The 25,792-nt window shown below is 36.6% G+C and overlaps 1 protein-coding gene across 1 annotated transcript in view; it reads right to left on the bottom strand.

The window, feature by feature from the left end:
* The window catches only part of FAP (fibroblast activation protein alpha), a 45,128-nt gene extending 19,336 nt beyond the window's left edge, over positions 1-25,792 (bottom strand). The window contains exons 1-17 of the mRNA XM_068407409.1: positions 25,734-25,792; positions 25,378-25,462; positions 18,629-18,724; positions 16,619-16,713; positions 16,397-16,471; positions 16,156-16,208; positions 14,979-15,051; positions 13,252-13,372; positions 12,532-12,686; positions 11,334-11,437; positions 10,868-11,003; positions 7,368-7,412; positions 5,526-5,630; positions 5,365-5,435; positions 4,701-4,754; positions 4,245-4,369; positions 3,365-3,412 (exon numbers count right to left, since the gene is read on the bottom strand). Of these exons, the coding sequence (XP_068263510.1) occupies positions 3,365-3,412; positions 4,245-4,369; positions 4,701-4,754; positions 5,365-5,435; positions 5,526-5,630; positions 7,368-7,412; positions 10,868-11,003; positions 11,334-11,437; positions 12,532-12,686; positions 13,252-13,372; positions 14,979-15,051; positions 16,156-16,208; positions 16,397-16,471; positions 16,619-16,713; positions 18,629-18,724; positions 25,378-25,462; positions 25,734-25,739 (1,447 nt within the window). The 5' untranslated portion in view covers positions 25,740-25,792. The remainder of the gene's footprint in view (positions 1-3,364; positions 3,413-4,244; positions 4,370-4,700; positions 4,755-5,364; positions 5,436-5,525; positions 5,631-7,367; positions 7,413-10,867; positions 11,004-11,333; positions 11,438-12,531; positions 12,687-13,251; positions 13,373-14,978; positions 15,052-16,155; positions 16,209-16,396; positions 16,472-16,618; positions 16,714-18,628; positions 18,725-25,377; positions 25,463-25,733) is intronic.

Raw genomic sequence — 25,792 nt, 5'->3', positions numbered from 1 at the left:
GCGACCATGAGATGGTAGAGTTCAGGATCTCATGTGGCAGGAACAGAATAGCTAGCAGAATCACAACCCTGAACTTCAGGAGGGCCAACTTTGGCCTTTTCAAGCAATTGCTAGGGGAAATCCCATGGGACAGGGTACTAGAAGGTAAGGGGGCCCAAGATAGTTGGTTAGCGTTCAAGGACTGCTTCTTCCGAGCTCAAGATCAGAGCATCCCAACAGGTAGGAAGTCAAGGAAGGGTACCAGGAGACCTGCATGGTTGAACAGGGAACTGCTGGGCAAACTCAAGTGGAAGAAGAAGGTGTACAGATCGTGGAAGGAGGGGCTGGCCACTTGGGAGGAATATAAGTCTGTTGTCAGAGGATGTAGGGAGGCAACTAGGAAAGCTAAGGCCTCCTTGGAATTAAACCTTGCAAGAGAGGTCAAGGACAACAGAAAGGGCTTCTTCAAATACATTGCAGGTAAAGCCAACACTAGAGGCAATGTAGGCCCACTGATGAATGAGGTGGGGGTCCTGGAGACAGAGGATAAAAAGAAGGCGGAGTTACTGAATGCCTTCTTTGCCTCTGACTATACTGTTGGAGGCTGTCCTGAGGAGCCCCGGACTCCTGAGGCCCCAGAAGAAGTCAGGATAGAGGAGGAATCTGTCTTGGTAGATGAGGGCTGGGTCAGGGACCAATTAAACAATCTGGATGTCCATAAATCCATGGGCCCTGATGGGATGCACCCGCGGGTGCTGAGGGAGCTGGCGGAAGTCATTGCTAGGCCACTCTCCATCATCTTTGCTAAGTCATGGGCAACAGGAGAGGTGCCTGAGGACTGGAGGAAAGCGAATGTCACTCCAGTCTTCAAAAAGGGCAGGAAGGAGGACCCGGGTAACTATAGACCAGTCAGCCTCACCTCCATCCCTGGAAAGGTGATGGAGCAACTTGTTCTTGGTGCTGTCTCTAGGCACATCAAGGATAGGGGGATCATTAGGGGCACTCAGCATGGCTTCACCAACGGGAAGTCTTGCTCTACCAACTTGATAGCCTTTTATGAGGATGTTACCCGGTGGATAGATGATGGTAAAGCTGTGGATGTGGTCTATCTCGATTTCAGTAAAGCGTTTGACACGGTCTCCCACAGCATCCTCGCAGCTAAACTGGGGAAGTGTGGTCTGGATGATCGGGTAGTGAGGTGGATTGTAAACTGGCTGAAGGAAAGAAGCCAGAGAGTAGTGGTCAGCGGGACAGAGTCCAGTTGGAGGTCTGTGTCTAGCGGAGTTCCGCAAGGGTCGGTACTGGGACCAGTACTATTCAATATATTCATTAATGACTTGGATGAGGGAATAGAGTGCACTGTCAGCAAGTTCGCTGATGACACAAAACTGGGAGGAGTGGCTGACACACCGGAAGGCTGCGCAGCCATTCAGAGAGACCTGGACAGGCTGGAGAGTTGGGCGGGGAGAAATTTAATGAAATATAACAAGGGCAAGTGTAGAGTCCTGCATCTGGGCAAGAACAACCCCATGTACCAGTACAAGTTGGGGGCAGACCTGTTGGAGACCAGCGTAGGGGAAAGGGACCTGGGGGTCCTAGTGGACAGCAGGATGACCATGAGCCAGCAATGTGCCCTTGTGGCCAAGGCGGCCAATGGCATCCTGGGGTGTATTAGAAGGGGTGTGGTTAGCAGGTCGAGAGAGGTTCTCCTCCCCCTCTACTCTGCCCTGGTGAGGCCACATCTGGAATATTGTGTCCAGTTCTGGGCCCCTCAGTTCAAGAAGGACAGGGAACTGCTAGAGAGAGTCCAGCGCAGAGCCACGAAGATGATTAAGGGAGTGGAACATCTCCCTTATGAGGAGAGGCTGAGGGAGCTGGGTCTCTTAGCTTAGAGAAGAGGAGACTGAGGGGTGACCTCATTAATGTTTATAAATATGTAAAGGGCAAGTGTCAAGAGGATGGAGCCAGGCTCTTCTCAGTGACATCCCTTGACAGGACAAGGGGCAATGGGTGCAGCTGGAGCACAGGAGGTTCCACTTAAATTTGAGAAAAAACTTCTTTACTGTAAGGGTGACTGAACACTGGAACAGGCTGCCCAGAGAGGTTGTGGAGTCTCCTTCTCTGGAGGCATTCAAAACCCGCCTGGACGCGTTCCTGTGTGATATGGTCTAGGCAATCCTGCCCCGGCAGGGGGATTGGACTAGATGATCTTTCGAGGTCCCTTCCAATCCCTAACATTCTGTGATTCTGTGATTCTGTAATTGCAATAGACATGTCGACCAATCTTTTCCATCTGCAAACATTTTTGAGTGGTTAAAAACTAAGATGTACCAACTCCTATTGGAGTCAAAATAATCTTATGTTTCAATTCATTGACTTCTACATGAAACACCACTGATTAATTTAGCTTAACAATATTGTGGCATTTGTCTTCCTCATGTTTTTATGTGTCTTCCGGTCAGACAATACTCAGTTAATAGTGGGTATCAATATGGGCTGAACTGTAAGGACCCTGGCATTAGAACTACCAGTGCATTTCCACTGATTATTGGGGAAGGAAAGGGAAATGACACATCACTGAAGTTTTTTAGAGGACTATGCTAGTTTTCATAACATTTCAGGACTGAGGGCTTTAAGCTGGAGAAGCATTTTTAGGGAAAAACAAGGGACAGAGAGAGAAAACTCACTACAGAGTAATTAATAATTTAATGGTTAGCAAATTCCTGCTTGGCCTGTTCCAAACAGTCCTCACTAACAGGCTGCTTAAAGAATGAGGGCTCTGAATGTCTCTTGCTGGAGTTCCCATTTTGTATCAATAATTACACCTTGTCTGAAGCAGTTATTTGAACTGATCATCTGAAAGAGCTTCTGCTCTTCCCTGACATCTCTACCGATGGCTGAAGAGCAAGTCACTGATACAAATTCTAATTAGTACAGTACAATAGCTCAAACAGCAAACTCTAAATAGTACACTGTTGCCTTTTGTATAAGGTAGGGTTGCTTCATGAAAAAACTCAGGAAGTCTTTTGTCCATCCAAATGTGAAAAGGAATAGTTTGGAAATCACAATAATGTTTTCTACAAAGTTTGACTCGAACTTGGTAGACAAAGAGTTGCCTGTGTTCATTGTATCTATAGTGTGTAAACAGGAAAAACATCAGGATGCTATGAAAGTGATGGACTCAGGAATGAAAATAAAGGCATCAGTGTGTTAACTGATATTTGATTTTACTAATTAACAAATCTAGAAAGACACTAGATATTTTAATAACAAACAAGATGAAAGGCTTCTTGATCATGATCCTAAATGCTGTATTAGAGGATCTGCATAGTGAAGATCAATTAGAAAAACAATTGCTTAGAAATAGGCAGGATATTTGCAGTACCTCTGTCACCATGGTTCTCAAAAAGAGTAGAAATGGGAATTCCGGGACCTGTCATAAGAATGATAAGAAGGCAGTTTAGAGTTTGAAGCTGGAATTTGGTAGTGAAGTGTGTATTACATTAACGTTGGTAACTGACAGAGCTCAAAGTTAAAGAGCTCAAAGTTGATACACAAATATGAATCTTCTCCACTGTATAACCCACTAGTCCCTGCTGCACGAAATGCATAAGGTACTGTGTGTACTGTATACATACAGGCATTACTTAGCAAACATAATAGAAGTAACTTTAAATCTACTAACAAACTCTTCCTCTCTAGAGGTGAAGTGACATCTAGTTAATACCTGAGATGTGATTACATAAGGCGAATGCAGGATTAACAACGTGAAACATTCTTCTGAGAACATGTCACATCATATTTGTGAAGGTGAGTGGCTTTCATGGGGTGATGACCTTACTGATTATTTTGTGCAAGAATGATTGAAAGGTGTTATTATTTGCTACATTTGCTTCTCTGCTCAACGGAAGTTCTAAGGAACTCTTCAGCTGATCAGTCAGTGCAGAATGAGAACAACAGTAAACTTTATATGAAGTACGTAAAAGGAAAACCTTGGATATCTTTTTTCCTTTTTTTTTAGATGTGACATCACTGTTCATTGATTACACCAATGGATGAAACCTCAGATCACTGAAATCACTTAACTTACTTCAACAGAGCTAAGACTTTGTCTAATACTTCGTCTAATACTTCTGTGTTACAGGTGGTCATTGTGAAATTTCTATGATTCATCTAGCTATTGTTTGGGATAATCAGTATTATCTATGCCTCTGATAAATTTGAAAGAACAACTGATTATATGTTTGCTTCCATGCTATACATACCATAACAGATCAAGGCATAATACTTAGAACGTTCACTGAACCTTGCTGTATAATACTGGCATCTCTCTTTCCTTAAATTGCAAGTAATGCATTGTTTTCGGATAGGTTTACTTCCAATATTGATTCTAGGAGAGAAATAAAATAAAGCAATATTTATTTTGCTACCACTCACTTCACATGTGTCTGCCTCACATTCTAGAATATAGGCACTGTACTTTCAGAATGGTCAATTCAAAAATAAATGTTTTCCCTTTTTATCAATTTTTTTCCCAAGAGTATATTTCAACTTAGATCCTATTTCTCCTCCATTCTCAGATATAATCTAAGGTCAAGATATAGTTAAAATAGCTTGTGAAATTACACTTTAAACATCTTGAAACTAAATTATTTTACTGACAAATCCAGACCTATCTTCTATCAACCTAGTATCATTAAAATAATGTTGATAACACTTACTTGTAAATATTCCTTCTTCCTGGATAGCCTTCAAATTCGTTGCTTGAATAGAAACTGTAAATTCATTTATATGTTAATAAATAATCCATAAAGTGAAGACCTATGAACCAGCATCAAGATGAAAAGTCATCTTGAAAGTTAACTTAGACTTCTTGAGATTTCTGCATGTGATGGAAAAGTTAAGCTTACATACCTTTCATCTTAATAAATCTTTGCCCAAACTCTGATTAGATGACAAATAAACCATATAAACAGGACTTCTATCTTAATTCTCATGAGCTAATCACTCCAATTATGTAAGCTTTATCTATCTATATAGTAACCTGAATGAGAGACCATAAAAAGAGAGATGATTGAAGTAATTGTGAATTGTATGAGGGTTAACCTTATGCTTAAATTAAAGTACTTCTAAATAAGTCTCTCTAAGATGGGTGATTGAAAATAAATAGAAAAATGAGGGAAATTTGCAAAGAATCTCCCATAAGTAAACCAAGTTTGTAAACTTGTGTAGTGCTTTTGCATACAAATTTGTTATGGATGCATTCAGATACAAACCAAATTATACCTAGTTATAACTTGATGAGTTAACAAATGGTGTTCCAATGATTAAGTGTTGCTTTTACTAACAACACTCACAACCTGTTCTCGTCTTTGTGATACTTACATTGCTTCACTTGTTACTCTGAAAATGTATATTGCCTCCCATTCTCCACTTGTAATTTGGATTGCATTCTCCTGTGAAGCAAGACATATAAGTTACTAAATATTGTAAAATTATTTCAGGAACTTACAGTAGATCAATGTAGAACAATTTGCTTGACTTACCACAGAGTCATTGATGTAATGAATATGCTTATAACCATTTTTGTCACTAAAAATTTTGTAGTATGAACTGCTGTCTGATGTAAAATATGGAGTAGAAACAAAGAACTGAAACAATGGAAGAAAAATGGTAGACGAGACGTAAGTAAGAGTGTCCAAGCTGTTTAGCAGATTATAGTACACATACTAAAAGTAACAAGACTATTTAATCAGTTCAGGTGGGACAAAATACTTTGCACAGGTGTCTACCTGCGATATTCAATCTCCCAGTCAGTACACATTACAATTTTGAACCTGTCATATCAGATTTCTTAAGCTTCCACTAGACCAGGTTGCTCAAAGCCCCATCCAACCTGGCCTTGAATGCTTCCAGGGAGGGGACATCCTCAACTTCTCTGGGCAACCTGTGCCAGTGTCTCACCACCCTCACAGTAAAGAATTTCTTCCTAATATCTAATCTAAATCTACCCTCTTTCAGTTTAAAACCATTCCCCCTCGTCCTATCACTCCATGCCCTTGTAAAAAGTCCCTCTTCAGCTTTCCTGTAGGCCCCATTCAGGTACTGCAAGGCTGCTATAAGGTCTCCCTGGCGCCTTCTCTTCTCCAGGCTGAACAACCCCAGCTCTCTCAGTCTGTCTTCATAGGAGGGTTGCTCCAGCCCTCTGATCATCTTTGTGTCAGTCAAGGACGAGTTACTGCAACTGAGAGTTTTATTTTGAAAATATGAACACAGAAGAATAACCTGCATAGCATGCTAACCTGCATAGCACCAAACATTCCTGGGTGAGTATGACTTTTGAATAAGACTAATGCAAGCTTGACTAGAACCTGTGACCACAAGATAAATTGTTCTGGAGCCTGCTTCTAATACTCCTAATGCTTGAAATCCCATAAAGGCTAAAGCAGGGATTTGTGCATGTGTGCAATTTCTTTAGTTCTAGTAAAAACCTGTCATCACAACCTCAAAAGAAGTGGCAAAAAAAGGAAGGGACCAAGTAAAATAACTAATCCTTGTAAATGTGTAATCTTCACTTCAAATAAAACCACATCTTTTAAAGGACAGTGTACTGAAAATCGAAACTCTCAGTTAAGTCCACTGCAGGGTATTCAGGCACAGTGTGAGGTTCCCCACACTGCATTCTGGTAACTTCACCTGCCCAAGGAGTAAACATAAGCAATAATACATATTCACTGTTAGAATATATGATTGTAAATACTGATCTCACACTCTTAAAATTTCCTTGCAGGTTTGTTTTTCCTGTTGAGTTCCCAAAGACAGGTGTTACGTCTCTTCCAAGATAAATGTTACCGGGTAGAGAAGATTTCTTTTGCTTAGGGGTAACTGCAGAGAAGTATCAACTACCCTTGTAAGTGGGGTGCCTTACCTCAAAGGTTCCTCCCTAGCTGAAGATGTGCAGCACTTGGCACTAAAACTGTGTTCTGCATGGACAGGTTTTATTCTTAAAATGCTATGACTGATCTTATCTCTTGCCCTAGTGACATCAAAGGAATCTTACATCTATTCTTTGCCTCCAGGATGCTTCTAAGAATTACATTGCAGTATGAATCTACCTCTTTTCATTACCTCCTTCCCTTCATTATAGTGTCTAATCAATTGGTCTAAGATTTGCAAAAGGAGACAGAAAAGGGGTTTTTAAACTCAGAAAGTAGGTAGCCAGATACTATGCCTAACACAGTATTAAAAGTCTCAATCCTACAGTGCAACAGGTTTAAGCAGTACTGTTGTATGACTCAGAATGGTGCTTCATGTTTCTAAACACTGCTGTGAAGATGCAGAAAGCTGTAGCTTTTCATTAAATCAAAATAGAGTACAAGAAAACCTACTCCGCCTGCCCATCCTGTTTGACTCTCTTCTATGTGCTGTTGACTCTGAAAAAGAAAATAAAATGTACACTCTTTAAGAAGTTCAAGATCGAGTTTGTGGAGATTCAAAATCTTCAAATAAAAAATATGTAGCTGCTTGTAAAAGAGAATTTTAGAATACTTGCTATGAAGGTTCAGGGAGTTCAAGGTTGTCTGAGGTAAATAATATTACTGTATTAATACCATTACATTAGTTAAAATACTGTTTTTTAACAGATGTCATCATGGCTACATAAAATCTAAAGTAATTGTTTTAACTTTATGCAACATTTTCACTGAAAGCAAGAATTAAGAGCTACTTAGTCTCATTATTTTTTCAGTAAAAAAAAAGTAAAATAATTTCAGGAATTATTAAAAATCTGTGTTAGTTTGTCAGCTGGTTCATTTGACATATTTCCTTTCATTTCAAACCTATGATGTTGATTTATAACAATCGATAATGGGACTACTAGGCGCATCTTTTAAATGTAAACCTTAAAAACCTTAAAAAATATAAGCCAAATACTTTAACTAATTAAAGTACATAGAAATCAAGGGTCTCCATATTTGGTGCTCAGCTTAGAGATATGAAAGGGTCTGATTTTCAACACTTTAAAAAAATCTCACAAATAACATATTCAGAAAGAAGAATTAAGGATTAGCAAAGATAATGTAGGCAGCAAAAATCACGCAGATTATCATATCCTGAGACGATGAATATAAGTTTAGCAGGTCTTAACTCCTTGTAACATTCTTAAAGCTGATTTTAAGAAAGACTTATACTGAGCATAAATGGATCAGTACCTACTGCAGCTAAAGGTGCTTTTACATTTTTATTTATGCTTTACTTACAAAGCTTCTAGTGCATTTTCAATACTTTCCTAAAAGGTTTTAATTGAAGAGTGTAATATCTTGCTTGTTGGATGGAGCAAGTGATTTAATATTTATCAATTCTGCATTCAGTCAATGTATTTCTTTTTTTTTCTTGCAAACTGTTCTTTATACTGTCCATTCAATACAGTATTTCTTTACAGTCTGAAATAAATTCAACAAATTTGCTTTCTAAAGAATATGGCTTGTATTTGTTACTCTCAATGTCATCTCATTAGCATTCAGAATCATGCTTTCTCCCTTTCCCTGCAAAGTGACTTATTTGAGCAAAACTGGCAGGTACTTGCCTCTGAGAAGACTTTAGTACTTTGCAAGGGCTCCACTGAGCTATTAACTCAGAAGATGGATTTAATTTCTTTTAAGATAAGGAAAATGGGATGTATTGTTTTATATCTGCATCCTAAATTTATTTTCCTTTCTTTACATTAAGGCTCAGATCTTGATGACATATAGTACATTTAGGATATATTTAACTTCTCTCATATGAGTAGTCCCATTGACTTCTATGGGATTTTTCTGTGTATTAAAGTACTTACAGAATTTAACTAGAGAACTGGCATCTTTATAGGAAATCCCAATTTCACAAACACATGCCTAGCTTTTACTCACATGAATAGTTCTACTGAAGTCATATTGGTTTCTATGGCCTATTCACATGAGCAAGACTTGAACACATGAACATTTTTGATGAATCGACACTTTAGGAAACATCTTGTAGATTATATTTTGTTATTATTTTCAAGTACATAAATCCTAGCACATTTATTGTACATTAGAGTCTCAATTTAATATGAAATCAGCAAGAGAACTATTTTTGCCAATGGAAACGTACAGAGATATACTTTCTAATGGCAAATAGAGCTAATGCAGCACTCCCATCTGTTCACACTCCTTCAATTGGCCATTTGTGCAAACTTTAATGTGATAAAAGCATTGTATCACTGTATAAATATAGAATTATAGAAACGTCAGTAGTGACTCCATAAATAAGGTTTCATGGAGAAATGCAATTAAACAAGGATCATGAACACAGTCCTGCAAGATGTTAATTGTTCTGGTCTGGTTCCAGCAAAGCAATTATGCTTAATTTTAAACACATAAATAGACGTACTGAAATAAATAAAAATGCTTACACGCTTAAAGTTAAGCTTGTGTTAAAGTACTTTGGTGGATTGTGGTAGAATCCTAGAATCATTTTTTTTCCTGTACATTAATATATTTAGTTATTAAAATGTAGGTTACTTGGAGGCGAGGGAGAGATTCAGTGTTAATGTACTTATAAAGTGGAACAATTACTTATGAAACCCATCAAATGCTGCAGTAAATATGTATTTTTTCCTAATAAATTAACATATTTCTCTGTGGAAAATTACTTCAATGGTAATGTTTTTGAAAGAACAGGACCATAACTTCCTTTTAAATTTGCAACAATTGTATTATAGACGAATAAAAGTTATTTTCAGCTTTGAAAGGCTGTGTAAACTCTGAATTTACAATTTATCAGTTATATAGAACACTTTTATAAGTATTCTTGCCTTTTATTTCCCACTAGTTCAAGGTTTCAGCCTAATGCTAGTTTTTACAGGTGTTCTGTACCATAAACTGAAAACAAGACATGCAAACAGCATCAATACTAAAAGACAATAAATGAGACTTCTGTACTAGAGTTACTGAAATTCAGAGTTATCCTTTCCTTCAGGATTCTATATGTATTTATCAGTGTCTACAGTCTTCAGGCTTTACAAGGTCTTTTAAAGAAATATTTTTTTCACAAAAGCTTCTGTATATAAGGTCTGTAACTATCTACACGTAGGTATGATAGCTAGGCCATCTAAGCTATCCTTCTGCTCAGTAGAGCATGGTTTTCCCTCCAAACTGTCTTAATGATAGAATGACATATTTAAACAAAATGTAGAGCTACTGTCACAATTAGCCTGAAGTTTTCTTTTCAGATCTGAAAAAGGGATTGTGTTTCTGAACACCTGCCTCCTTTCTCCAACTCTATGATTTGATAAGACAGAATTTCTCCCTCCTGAAAACCTGCCTTACTTTTAATCTATATGTTCTTTCAATTAATTTAACATTAATCATAAAGGAAATGATTTACTCAGGCTTAGTACGAAATTTCAACGTAATATAATAAGATTTTCTTTAAAAAACAATAAAGATCCTATATGGTTCCACTTTTGAAGATGAGGGAGCAAGAAGGAACTAAACAGTATTGAAAGCTGCTCAATAGCATTCTTTGTATTTTTGTTGCTTTCATTGTTATTTAAGCCTTACTAAAAAATATTTTGGTGATTTTATTTCTTGTTGGTGCCATTAAAATTTTTTCAGCCCTCCCCCAGCAATTAAAATATCACGAAAGGTATCACTAGTAGCTAAGAGATGAACGTGATTAAACACTGGAAAATACAGTTATGGTAGGCACACAATTATTTTCTAAAAGAATTCAGGGCAAGATTAAATATACTTCTGCAAGTAAGTCAGAGCAACCTGTGCATGACCAGTAGGTGTTAAAATAGCTATGCAGATGGGATTAGCAAATGCTGATTTCAGCAATGTTAAATTTATATTTCCAACTTTATTACCTCTGGACAATCCCAAGTATTTGAATTTTCTTTGAAGTCACAAATAGCTAAGACTGAAAAATTCTGGATTCTCTTTAGCCATTGCACACAGATTCGATTATCTGTTACCCAAGTGAGCCAACTAAAGTAGTGATCACTAAAAAATAGAATAAAAAAAGAAAGACATGGTGGTTATTAAAGAACAGGAATATAGAAGCATTGCTACAGATTGTATCCCCCATATTGCTCTGTAGAAGGCAATAGCAAAGATTCCATTGTCTTAGGGATTTTTTTTGTCCTCTGTAACAATGTATCATATGGACAGACAGAATCAAAAGACATTTCTAGTTAGCTTCTGATCCTTCTAGGAGATGAATATGGCACTCCACTGGTTAGAAACAGAAAACAACTCAGAGGTTCACGCATTTAAAACAAATAGACAAAAACTTTTTTAAAAAAAGAGAAGACATATTTGAGGGCACACTACCTGGATGCTATGACTGCAGGAACTGGCACCTCCTTAGGACCAAATGCTTCAGCGTTAATAGTGTCTACAATGAACACTTTAACAGTAGGATTTTTAGCCCCAGCCTTCAAAGAAAATGTATCAGGTTATTCAAATCAGGCTCTGAACAGTTCAGATCAAGGAAAATTGCAACACTTTTTTGCAGGAAAGGAGATAAATAGATTACAAAATATGTATTCAGTTGAGTATAATAGGGCAAATGTGGTCTTATAAGATCTGAGTGACACTACAGCCGTAGTACATTACTTAACTTTGCATCATTTCATATAAAAAGAAGAAAACCTTCTAAACAGTCAAATTTAGTGCCTTTCTATATAGAAAACGTGCTTGATGGGAACCAGCATTCTATTTGCAGTGTGGATCTTTGCAGCACACACTACACTTACTTTGGCATAAAACTCCAGGAGTATATTCACATGATTGCAAATGCTCTTTGACATCCCAGCTGTGAAATAAAATGGTTTAGCTTAAACTGACTTCATGCTTGCTTATTCATAGCATACATTATTAGTTTTTTAGTTCTCCATGTGTGGTCTAAACCATCCAGCTTTACTTTAGAACTGTAACCCAGATGACAGTTGAGTAACTTCTGAAGATACATTAACATGATCACTTGCAATCATATGAACATGACAAGAGTCAGGAGAGCTCTCTAACAAATGCTGAAGAAATGCCAACCCAAAACCTTCTTGCTTTAGATCTGGCACTTGAAAGCAGTTAAAATCCAAAGCCCCTAGAGATCAAAAACCACTATGAAGTATGCAAATAAACTGAAGCTGTCATAGCCTTTATTTTTCAAAACAAAAAATGGCTCATAATTCATTTACTGTAACGAAAAATAACAACTGCATAGTTAATACATCACAATAAGTAAACTGAATTGAAAAAAGCAAGGCTTGATCGTTCAAGCATGCACTTTTGCACATGCTTTTTGCTTACATGAGAAATTCCATTTATTTCACTGATATTGTTAAATATCTACACTTTTGAATGTAACTATACCTTTTCAGAACTTGGCCTAAGTTTGTTTTCTTTCATTAATTTAGGCCACAATTGATTTAACCACTGTAATACAACCATTTTTTAAGCACAGTTAATTTTATCATTGGCATAACTCATTTCTCAACAGAAAGTAAGTCAAAAGAATGAGAAAACATACCTTTGGGTATGGGATAGTTATTTTTCTAGGATACTGGTCCTCACCAAAATATGAATATTCAATAACTGGTATGTCAGAATCATTAAATTGTACGTAAGCTAAATATTTTCCGCTTGGAGACCACCACAGTGCATATTTTGTTGCTAGCATTTCCTCTGAGGAAAAAAAAATCATTCATAATAGTTTATCATTGTCATCTATCTATCTTCTAATCTATTTTAGCATTCTACTCTTAGCAACCTAAACATGTAAAGAGAGTTATACTAAATAAATAACACCAAACATATTGTAATACATCTCAATTCTGAAAGGCCTTAAGAACTCTCAAAACAGGCACACAGACGCCATTTAACTCACTTGGGTTTTTCATGTATGCATGTGTTTATTTTTTAAGTTTTTTTAATGCACTGAAATGCCAAATTTTCACTAAAATTAAAACTTCCATTACAGCTTAATTCCTAACCACTGCCTGTTCAGCAGAAGGAAGCCCAATTTGTAAAGTTCTGATATAGTTTCAGTAACAAAAGACTCAGGATTTTGGTTACACACTATGAATACAAAATGCAGTCACTGTATGTCAAATAAAATATGGAAATGAAGTAATCCTTAGGGCTCTAAAAATAATGTATCATCACAGATCTTTTAGAACGGATTGTGAGACCCAGGTAATCTAAACAAAGCATTAAACATGTTAGTTGTTGCCCTTCAAGATTTACTTACCTTCATAGACCCAATCAGGAATCCCATTAAATATTTCATTCTCTTTTCCATCACTAGTTAGTTTAATTGGTGCCTCTCTTGGACTTTGTTTCAAATAGATATTATTCTGATACACATATACCTAAAGACAAGAAAGTATTTCTTATGAGTATAGGCACCAATAACAGGGGTTAGAGTAAGACCTTCTGCGGTCAATGCTCTTATACCAACAACAAGACACAATGAATACAAAATGGGCAATAAACGCTACACTAAAAGCCCTTGCAAATTCTGCAAGAGCAGGTACCTCAGTAAATAAATTATACATTACAGGCCAAATTCTATGTTCAACTATGTCAGAATAAATCCTGAACAACTCCTTTTATTTTCATAAACTTCAGAGGATTCTGTGGCTAGCTTTGGTGTGGAAAACCATGAAAAAAAAATCTTTGAAACTCATTCAAATTGCTGTGTTTTTTAAGAGACCCTCAGACAAAGTGTTTTGTGATTTTTCCTTCTGGTTCCACCAAAAGTAGAAGATAAAAACAAATACTCAATGACTAAAAAGAAAATAATTGAACTTTTCTAAACCTGTCAAAAGGCCTAGGTGATGTGAGATGAGATAAAAAAAGGTTTTACTCTGTCTGGGCTGGTTTGTTCCTTTCTAGTCAATTAGCAAAAGAGAGTTCTTGCAATAAATGCTTGCAGGCCTTGGGTATCTCTAAATTTCAATCAAATGAATGGACATGTGGTTAAGAAACCAGCACCAGAAACATCACTTTCTTGGAAAATCATGCATTTTGAAGCTATCAGCTTTTGTTAGCAACATCAGTGTAACAATTTAACTACTTGGTGCTTTAAATGAAAAACAAAGCAACTCCTAAAACTCTCAGATACAATAAAAGGACTATTGTATAAAAACATAACAGACTATTAATACTAGGAAGACAGGAAACTATCTTAATTGTGTTCTGTCTTCAGAATTCTTGAGAAAGAAAATAACAATATTGAATTTAATTGAGAGAACTAATACTCTCCTAGAACACAGAAAAGTTTTCCTAATAAATTGTCCATTCATGTTTAGCCCACTCCCTGGGTATTTTCTGAAATTAGTATGAGGTTTAAAAATTTTTTCTTGCACAAATATTTTGTCAACACTTGATAAGTAGTTAAGAAACCACTAACTATTATTGGGCTGACGCTTTCAAACCAAGAATAAAAAAAGTTCATAAACTTGTTTATATATGCAATAGGTCTATTATAATTACTGAGAAATACATACTTAGCTCTCAAGTAGCTATTAAAAAAAAAGAAAATTAAATTTTTTGTAATAAGAATCTGGCAGCCATTTCCTAGAGTAATAATTTTAGAAAAGTTTTTAAATACTGCATCTCTAAATCTCCATAGTAAACTCATGTATTGTACAGTGTCAAAGGAAAATGCATTGGTTTTCAGGCCTTGAAACTACATTTAATCCTATATACAATTATGTTGGTTGATTCTTGGTAAGAGACTGGCTAGCTAACTGAAACACATAATGTAGCTGAGAACATGGACTCTTCTATTGAGACACAGACAAGTTAAATTTTAACAAGTTAAAACTGCTTTCTTTGCCATTCTTGCTCACAACCACGGTTAATACACACAAGTCTGTCAAAAATATGGCCTAACAAAATAACCAAAGGCAAATAAATGTCTTGTAGCCACACAAAGCAAAATCATTCTAGCACTTCGTTATCTTTACTGACCAATTTGTGTCCAACGGGTGACCAGGATATATACTGAATTTTATGTGGAAGCTGATTTTCTGTTACAAAACCACTAAAAAAAGGAAAGAAGTTGAGATGGCTTTTTGCACACAGTGCAAATGGATCATTATACTGTACATTCATATAAAATTCATGACGGGCTATATTTTCTAACAGCTTATTGTTTCTTGAGCAATGCAAAATTAAGGCAGTGAGACATGCAGTAATGTGATGGCGTGCACCAGTGCTGGTAAAGGCTTGCAACTCAACCCTTTGAAAACATATTCAACAGCCTAAGAAGCCAGCCTTATCTCTTTCTAAATACTGCACAAGCATCTACAGCCGTTTGCTCTATCTGCAGTCTGCATTACAGTCTCAGCAAGTTATGGGAAATGTGAACTCAGGATATAGCATGCTGAGGCAAGCATAACAGCAGCAGTTACATTTGTTAAGGATCATGACCCACATGCAGTACCTCGCTACTCACATTAGCTTGCAGCAATCTTTTCCTGTCACCTTGAGTCAACAGTTTCCCAAGAATGGAGCAGCTCAGTGCAGCCCCTGTTGCTCAGAACTAAGAAGCATTTGACCATGCTGCTACTTATGGAATAAAAAGGTCACTGGGAAGGCTGATGGCCTCCTTTGAACTTGTGTGGAAAGAGGAGTCGTTTGGGGAAGATCTTGGGAAAGAGACTAAATGCCATGGGAGAAGCTGTAAACTTTTGAGGAACCCGAAATGGACTATTACAAGATCACTGGAGCACTAAAGGACATGTGAGAGTTTTAGGAAAGCTAAAGACTAGATCAACCATAAAAAGTATGAATTAGACAACAGAAGAGTATGGAGACATCAGGTGTGAGACCGAAGTGGACTCAAGCAGCCAAGACAGGGTGGGAGAAAATTATGCAAAGAAGAAAGAAAGATGAGAATCTTGAGCAGTGAAAGTTCTAGGGCATGAACTATAAAACAGTCCAGATACCTGGATGAGTAGATGAAAGGACTGTATGATTTTGTTAGAGGCCATTTTTTTTAAGCAACCAAGAAACCTGACTGATTCAGGCAAAAGCAAAGAAGGGTGGTAGTCACATTACTATGGAGTTTTTCGGTGGAAGTGCTTGCAAGCACATCACTACAAAGTATTCACCATAGGTCTTTGTAAGAAATATCAGGCCTTACCCATACATGAGATTATAAATGTGGTATGATGCTGTATAAGAGTATCTCCACAGCTGCAAAAATTAAGCAAGAAAATAATGTTATTAACTTGCAAAAAAGATAATCTAATTAATCAGCTGCCTTTTCACAGCCTGCCCCTTTCTCAAGAAAATACCAAGAAACGTTTATCCATGGTAACCACAATCAACAAAATACTAAACGAAACCAAACATTTCATTAAGCGATATATTAAAATAATTACCTTTGAATAATTGCTTTCCAGAGCTATGAAATACTTGTCTGATGACAACACAAAATTTGAAGCATTAACTTGTTTCTGAAAGATTAAGAAGTAGATTAGATTCTAGTAAAAAAACTTTAAATAAGGATCTGATGAGTCAGGTTTAAATCCATTCACTTTTAAACTGGTACTTGAAACGCAACTGCATTTTGCTGCCTTTTTATTAATTGAAAAGGTACGTACCATTGTGCTGTTAGTCATAATGGTAGTTGGGTAGTTCATTTCAACATTGTAAAGAATAATATCATCTTCTGCAGACTGATGAAGATATTCATTATCTTTATAAACAAGATAAAAGGGCTGTTACCTTGCACAGAAGATACTATAGAACAGATGCATTCATCAAAGTATTCACACTCCTGTCAGTGAATAGATTTTGAGCAAATATCTTTTGGCATCTACATAAAAAATGTTTTTCTTCTAATGATGCCAAGGTACAGAGTTATCAACAAATGGTCTTCAGGGTTCTTGAGTACATTCTCAAGATTACACACTGCACACAGAATCAGCTAGTTAACTTTATAATTCAATGCCAGATTTTATTCTCAGTAATGTCTGATTACGAATAACAGGGACAGACCCATTAGATCAGTACCACAATGTAAATGTTTTAAAGAAAACATTTGAGATCTTTGCTTATAATTTCACCAGAACATTTTCATTTGTACAGATTCTGCAGGTAACAGCAGTACCATGTAACTGACGGTGCATAAATGACACTGCCCTTACTCACATAGGTCCTACAAAGCGAGGGTGAGTGGCCTTCAATGAGAACGCAATTTAACCCTACCTGTGCTCAAGACCTGAGCCATAGTTTGGTAGAGGATGAAGATCAGAATTTTAGTTTCATATCATTATTTTCATTGCTATAAACAGAGAGAAGGAATTACGTACTTGGTGTAGCTAAAGAGAGAGAGACTTTAACAGTTTAAAAGCAACCTGAAACATTGTGTAAGGTGTTCATTTTTAAGAAATTAGATCACCCTTGGATCTTTTGAGCACACTGCTCTGATCTGTGTAACAGCATTTGTAGTGATCTCAGGCCCCCTCAGGAAGAGATACTCAATTTTAACTCCTTGCTTCAGAAGAAAAGTAGGCATATGGAATGCTGTAGGCACGACTATCTATGGAATATATGGCATGACTTTTGCGTGAGTTTTATGACTGTTAAGAGGAAAGATGAATCTAAGTGAGAAGGATATAAAAAGGGAAGGAGAATATTAGACTTAGGTGACATGCTGCCTACATACTTCAGACAGAATTCTAACAAATGGTGACCTAATTTTTAAATCATACAAGTGATGTCAACGTACTTCAAATTGTCAATTGCAAAACTTGAACTGCTGCTAGCAATGTCCTGAAAGGCTTCAGTTCAGTTCTAAAATTGTGGGTTAAAACTAACTTGGTAAGAATCCATGTGAACGGTACTATGCTTCTTGTCTCTAGTCAGAGAATAATAATTGCTTGAGGCAGTGCATAGATAGCAGTGGTAGTAGTGTGCGTACTAGAATGTAATCCAATCTAGCTCAAGCCTTTTGGTGCTGCTGCAATTCAATGATAACAAGACTAGTATTTCAGCCACACACAGACACATGTATCAGCAGCAATTAAGTTCATGTCTTTTATCTTCTACCTTAAGGAATTTGCTTAGAAACTCAACCTTATTTTCTATGCAATGCATTAGAACTCAGGAATTTCAGCAGTGTCAGCATTTCCTTAAATGAGATAAGAACAGTTGGGCTCATTGCAGAGCTAGGTACTACTGAAAACAAAGGAGACTGGGGCCCATAAGACAGGCTACCTCAATTATTACAAACAATAAGGGAACAAGTTCTGTGACAAATGCAAAAAAGGAGATTGCTTAAGAAATGACTACCACATTGACTTATTTCTTTCACTTGCTGCAATGAATATGACAGTAAAAGAAATAAAACAATGAAGGCCTCTGTAAAATTATAGTTTATACTTGACTCAAACATGTCTGTTGAAACATCAAATACCTGGAATTCCTAGAATGACTGACAGAAGAGTAAATTTCAACCATACGTTTTGACTAGCAGATTGTTTAATTTCATAGTTAGCATTCATTCACAGTAAAGCTGGAAGAAAAATACATTTCTGAGTCTGTGTAAAACCAGTCTGGAAACACATATTAGAAAGGCTTATGTACGTTTGAGAAAAGGTTTTACTTACCTGACACCCAATATGGAAAAAATGTTTTATATTGGAAGTTTCCATTCAAATAATCCTCCAACGTAAGAGATCTGGGACCATCATCTGTGTTGACAACTAAGAATAAGACAGAAAGTTTCTGTTAATGCAATGCGAAATGGAAAATGTAATGTGTAATGTAATGTGAAGTGGAAAAAATAAAGAAAAAAAAGAAGTAATTACTAGTCCAATATTCCCTTTTTTCTATATTTAGCACCAGGGAACAGTGAGGACAGCATAATCCTGGAGGTACGCAGAGAGTAGGCCCAGCAGAAAGGAAAGTTCTCTGTTACTGTTCTGATAAGATCCTTCAGCCTCTGGAGGACTCACCTTTAGGAATACAAAATTAGAAACTAGACAAACTAATTTATTTCACCCAGTCATTTATTCAGACATATTTACTTGTAGAGCCTGTAAGTCAAATAAAAGTATTTTTCACACAAAAGACAAATCAAAGTTTTTTTTTAAAGCACAGGTTTCATGAAATTGTGTGGTATGTAGAGACAACTGTTTCAATAGGGACATGCATATATTCAGCAGAGAGTTAAACAACAGGATGTGATACTGTCAAATTTCATAAATACCTCATCAACCAGTGTTAGAAGATGGATATAAGGCTTACAAGATATTCACCATCCACATATATTTCCTAGTAGCCACAGGAAAGAAATAGATGAAGGTATGCAGGTAAAAATAATGCTGAAAAGTAATGAATGAGTGAACCCAAACTTCAACATTTATTTAATGCTGCAAAAGAAAATTGGCAATGATTCTGGGGAGAAGACAGGTACTCTGATATTTGATTTCTAAGCAGATCAGATAGATAGTTGCATAAAAATAATGCACAAAATTCTGGCTGGTTTTGTTGTTCTTGTCTGACTATGTTTCTTCCCAAAGCTAAACACCTTAAGCTAGGGCAGATTTTAAAACCAAAATTTAAGGACAATCAGCTGCAGGAGAAGAGGGTAATGCTGAAAATGCTGGCTCGCTAAGTGCATAGAAATGACAAATTCCATTACAAAAATGTAATAAAAAGCCAAAAAGAAAAACTATACAGTTCACAAGAGAAAGAGTACTCAAAATCTTTAATCCTCAAAAGACACAGGAACATTTCTGATAAAGGCCAGTTTTTAAAGTTCAGTACCATAATAACGGCAGCTTTTAGGTCTAGGCATTCTGGATTCTATGCTTTTCTCCTTTAAAATCAAGGTGAATTTTGCCATGGTCTTCAGAGGTAGTGGGAATGTCACTCTGCAGCCTAGTAGATCTCTGCCACTTCCCCTGTTTGCTCCTTCAGAGCTCTCAGATGACAGCCAGATAATCAAGATGACTCGTTGCCCTCAGGTTTCATATCATGCTCCATCACTTCCTCATTACAGCTGCCCTCTCTGTTAAGATCACACTGACTTCCTGGGAAATGTTTCTTCGTATTCTCTTCTACGGTACTTCGTAATGATAATACATGTTTTCTTCTGCTAAGTGACTATTACTTACTGTAGAATACACATGTCAGGTTAACTGTTGATACTAGCCTTGTCTGCACTAATGCAGAAGAAAGCTGTCATGTGAAATAAAACTGAATGCCAATCCATAGGCAAAAACCTATCAGTATAAACTCTGAGCTAGCAATATGTCCAGAAAATATCTCAACAAGTTCAATAAGAAGTTAATTCCTCTTGCTAATACCATGACTGTATATTAGAGATCTTTGATACGTTAACGATGAGCACGGAAGATGGCAAACTCTTACAAAAATGCATAGGAAATAATTCCAAAGAAGAATCCACTTCTATTTATATTGAGTGATGATTACTTATCACTACTAGCTTTCAGTTTAAATTCTCTAAGTGAATACACTTATTAGCAAAAGAAATCAACTGTTAAGATCTATTTCCATGGCTGTGTGTATAGGAGGCTTAAATTTACAGACCTGTTTGGCACCTTAATCTGGTAAAATTTCCTGGTTCCTTCTCTCAGCTTAAGAGGAAGCTTTTTTTATCTAAAAAGATAAGCAATATCACAAATATCTCATCTCTGGTCTAATTTTCACAGCTGTAATTTAAACCTTTACTCTGTTAGCCATCTCACCCTTACATATTTAATATTCTGTGATAATTTATTATGACTACCAATGATTTTCAAAGTCTGTCCACTCCTATCTGAATTTCTACCAGTGGACTGCAAAAAATCTGAACACAACTATTTCTTACTTGATTACTTATAATTTTGAATGCTTGTTTCTAGGCAACAGAAGATATATTTAAATGCTTTAAATAAAAGCAGCATCTTTAATTGTTTCCTATAATTGTTGCCCATTCTTTCTTCTGTAACTAAAGACTGGTTCAATAATAGTATTTGAAATCTCTGCTCACAGAACAGACCCTGCAGCACTAGATAGACATTGATTTGGATGGCTGTTGGTAGGCTTGCTAAGTTCTTTTGTTGTGTTTCATTTCTCTATGAAATCACAAAGATGAAAAAAGATGCCCAGGGACAAAAAGGAAGCAAATAGCAGAGCCAACCACAGAAACGAAAGCTTACCAAATTTCAGCTTTGCTCTTTTCCATTCATCACCCCACTGTCTCAATTTTAATCCTTTGTAGTCCATTTGCATTCACTTACAGGGTGCAGTTCTGTATTTCTCTGTGCACTGAATTGGTTATTTTGCTTCACAGTGTAACTTGCTTTATATATTCCATGATCATAATTACTCACTCATGCATTTGAGTGTATTTGACTTACATGTATTATTGTGGCGATAAAGCCTGTAAGCATCTATTAATTGTCACTGGCTTTATGCAGATACCTTCTCCTTTACTGTTCAGTTCATTGTTGTGAGAGAGCTTAATAAAACACAGAAAGCAGAACTTTCCATTGTATTAAACTCAGCTTAACTTTATGCACACCAATCCATCACTGTGAAATTCTGTTTGTATCATGAGGATTATTCCCTTTCAAAGATTGGATGTGGGTAGATCAACACAGCCCTTGCTTTAGATTTCAAAGCCCTCCTGGCTTATTCTACAACATGTGCATCTAACGTGCATCCATGTTAATTGTGTCTATGCCTGCCAAATTAAACCAAGCATACAAAATAATCAGAAAGTATTGTGGTTTCTGTATTTGTTATTTTTATATATATAGCTGTATACATGTATTTTATATGTATTTAATACATATGTATTGTTATATGTATTTTATTTAGCATCCACTGCTACACAGCAAATAGGTGACTTGCCAAAAAAAAAAACTGGTTAGCATCTTGGGACAGCCAGCTTGCAGATGCTATTATATTCTGCTTCTGGACTAGAATGCCCATTCATTCTCATCTCTGTGGACTGATGCTGAACAGCTAAAGCACAAGCTCCTTCAACATGCACAGGAAGACAGCCTTCCACTTGAGGAAACCACAGCCCAGTTCATCATCAGAAATTAATTCCAACACTCCTGATCCTGCTCCAGAACTTCTGGTCACATTCAGCTCCACATCAGCTGAATCTGCTTTTTCATACCTGTGTGACATTCAGTCATTTTTTTGTGAGGTGTGCCACTGCTTTCTCAGTGAAGGTTACTTCAAAAACACCCTTTGGAACAAGAAGAAAAGAGGAAGTCTGAACAAGTCATGTTCTGCAGTATGATCCAGCTCTTGTTACTGGTAGGAACAGAAATTGTGTATAGAAGGCTAGAGCATGCTAGAATGAGAATGGTTTGGTTTACTACTGACTCTAACATCTCTACTGCATGGAAAGGAAAAAAGCCTCTCTCTTACTGTACGCTGAGAAAGAATCATTATAATCCCTTTCAGTTATTGAAAATTAAGTTTTCAGAAAATACATTTATAAAGAAAAGCTAGTATAAAAATTTATCTTAGATCATAGCCATCATACATTGTTTCTAAGCATAGACTTGGAGAGGTAAGATTGTTGTGGTAACCCCTTTAAATTAGTCCTAAACTGGAGTATTTACTCTGCCACCAGCATGTGATTTGGCTGGGGTGGAGCAAAGAACACCACCAGTTCCTTAGAAGCTGGCTGCTCACCACTTCCTGACTGAGAAGTATGCCCTGTGACCTAAGCTGCAACATCAGAGAACAAAGGTCTTGGTCTCAGGCCTAGGTCAAGTGTACAATGGGAACAGAAACACTGACATGCAGGATTCTGGGTATTCATTAAAAATAGCAGAAGAAAAGATTATGGATTTTCATAAAGATATGAATTTGGAGCCTAGGCAATACCTGCAGTTAATTGTAACTCTGCCTGTGGTTCCGCTATTGCTTTTCAACTGCAGACACATATTTTCTTTCTTCTTTATGCTGCAGAACAGGACTAGGTACACCAGTGTACAAGTGAAAGGAAACTTTCTGGACTGTTTATAGAGTTGGGTTATCATAGCTGGGTTATCATAGTAAGGTAAATCACACAGCACATTCCTAACTCGAAGAAATGTCAAAAAACTGTCACTAATTTCTTAGGCATAGAGGTCATTCACTATACTGAGATTGCCCGCCTTGCTCTTCTCAGCCCCACAGAAACTGTGTAATAACTGCAACTAAGTATTTTCCCCTTACTATCCTCTCCAAACAGAAAATTATTTTCCAGTATACCTTTTGAGAATTTTTCACATTTTTATACTCTTCCATGTGTAAACCAAAACCAGCTATCACATTTTGAGAAGTTTGAAGAACATGAAATTACTAGAAACTTAGCAGACAAAACCAGAACTAAATATTTCTTCCAGTTCTTTCAGAATTACAGATGACATTTCTCTTTGCTGATTTCTTAAGCAGAAATTCAGTCGGTCTGTGTCTATACATTTCTCATATCCAATTAACTGTCCTTCTAGATTGCCACATCCTTCCAGTTAAGCAGTAGTAAAGATGGAATGTACAAACAACATTCCACCTCTGTAGCTATTTCCTGTCTGTCTTCGACTTGCAAAATTTGTAACTGCAAAATTAATTTATATTTATTCCTTTTATAACTGATCAGTAGACTACTATGAATTCAAAAACGTTCAGGCATTTTAACAGATAACTGCAGCACTTGCAGTTCCACCTGAGAATAAGAGGCCATAATCAGATATGTTCAACATAATTGTGTGTTCAACATAATCGTGCATTCCACAATTGTCTAAAACGCTCTTTCAAAAGCATTCTGTAAAGTAAGATAAATTCTTTATCATCCTACTGGATCTAAATGTTATGTCTGATATGATTGGTTACCAAGCCATTGTTCCAAGAAACCATAGAGACAAAAAGAGTTCTTGGTAGTGGCTCAGGTACTGAAGAGGCTCACACTAAGACCAGTGAGCTGGTATGTGATAACTTCAGAAGGGAAAAATACATTCCCTTCCTCCTACAGTACCTTCCATGATCTTTAGCAACTTCTTCAGGCTGCCAAACCAATCCTTGGTCTCCAGCGTCTTCGTTTCCTCATTGCTCTTTTTTATTTCAATCTCATAAAAATATTCTGCCCTCTCTTAACATGCAGACGTGGTGTAAGTTTGACTTGATACCATAAATTTATCTAGTAATGAAAGCTCAAACTTGACCATGTTTAAGCTAGCCAAGAAATCTGGCACCCCATCACTGACAGTAAATATCAAACCTATCACTCTGAGGTGGTATCTCTTCCCAGCACTGCCTCCCACCTTGATATAATCTATCCTCATATTCACATGCTGCATAACAGAATCAACCCTAACTGCTTCAGAAACCTCCAAACCCTCTCTGAACAAAACAACCCACAATAACCATATTCCACAGGCACAGGAAAGAGATTTCACCTTTCACAAAACCTGCATATTAACTACAGCACTTAACTTTCACAAGACTTAAGCAGATAGCTGATTTTATAACATTTAGTTGTAAATGCAAAACTGATTTCTTCATCTCAGTCACCCTGCCAACACAGGAACAAAGAATAATAATAGAAAAAAAAATCCCTTTAAATAGATAGTTACTGGAATATAGGCTTTTCATTACTATTTTAATTAAGACATTCAATTAATCTGCTATAGTGAAAGGGCCATGTAAATACTTACATTGCCCTTACTATACCTCTCAGAAAAAAATTACCAAGTCAGTGCCACTCAGGCTCTAAATTTCAAACCACACTCACTTCAAACTTTATCAATCAATCAGAGGACTCAGCAGACCACACTGTGTTGATTCATCTACAGCTGACATAATAATAGTAGAGCAAACCATGCATCCTTATTTTATACAATGCTCACTTTAATTTTCAAATGCAATCTTAAATATATTCACAAACAATTCATCATACCCTACTTACAACAAAATGTTTAACTTGTAATTGGATAGAGAAATTCTGTAATTATTACACAACCATTTAAAACCAAATACAAGTTCACCAAGCTAAAGGAAATTACTGTTTGTCAGAGTCTCCTAACACTTAACACAAAAAATAACATAATGTGAGGAGATCTGAGAATTATTTTTGCAGTCCTGTCTAAGAACATTATATATCATGCACAATAAAGTTAATTCAGGTGTTTTTCACGTCAAGGAGTTCCTTGTTTCAACATCTGCTGACATTTCAATCCTACCTTCAGGATATTTCAGCTGTCAGTACATTTCTGTAAAGTGATAAAGCCATAACAATTCTGAGAGGACAATCCTAAAGATGATCTGACAAACTTTTGTGAACTTTAGAAGCCATAGCAGCTAAAGATACTGTGTTTTACACTACATTAGATTACAAATGCCTTACCTCTTGATGGAAGAAGTATAATACACATAAGTAATAAGGAAAGCAAAAGGCATATAACCACACCAAATATGAATTTTAGCCGGGTCTGCAAGACAGAAACAAACAATAATTACATTTCTAATATTGTCTGAAGCATACTCCTATGGCATGTAAATAATTAAATCCTCCCACTCTAATTGCTGTAATCCATCCAAGCAACAAGCAAAAAAGTCCCTGCAGTACATTTGAAAAGACTTCCCTTTCCTTTTGCTTTAAAACAGATACTTTCACATCAGAGCCTGGCCTTGTGCAATAGCTGACAGTTTAAAACAACAGATGTAAATGTTACCAAAAGCTGAATTCAGCAGCATACAGACCTTCATTTTCCTGCTGTATTCTAAAAGAATGTCAATTCTCTCTTCTGGGTGTTGGTCAG

Source organism: Nyctibius grandis, chromosome 9 (assembly GCF_013368605.1).
Source record: "Nyctibius grandis isolate bNycGra1 chromosome 9, bNycGra1.pri, whole genome shotgun sequence".
Taxonomy (NCBI): domain Eukaryota; kingdom Metazoa; phylum Chordata; class Aves; order Nyctibiiformes; family Nyctibiidae; genus Nyctibius; species Nyctibius grandis.
Note: the sequence above shows the minus strand (reverse complement) of the source record. Positions and strands in the feature narration are given on the sequence as shown.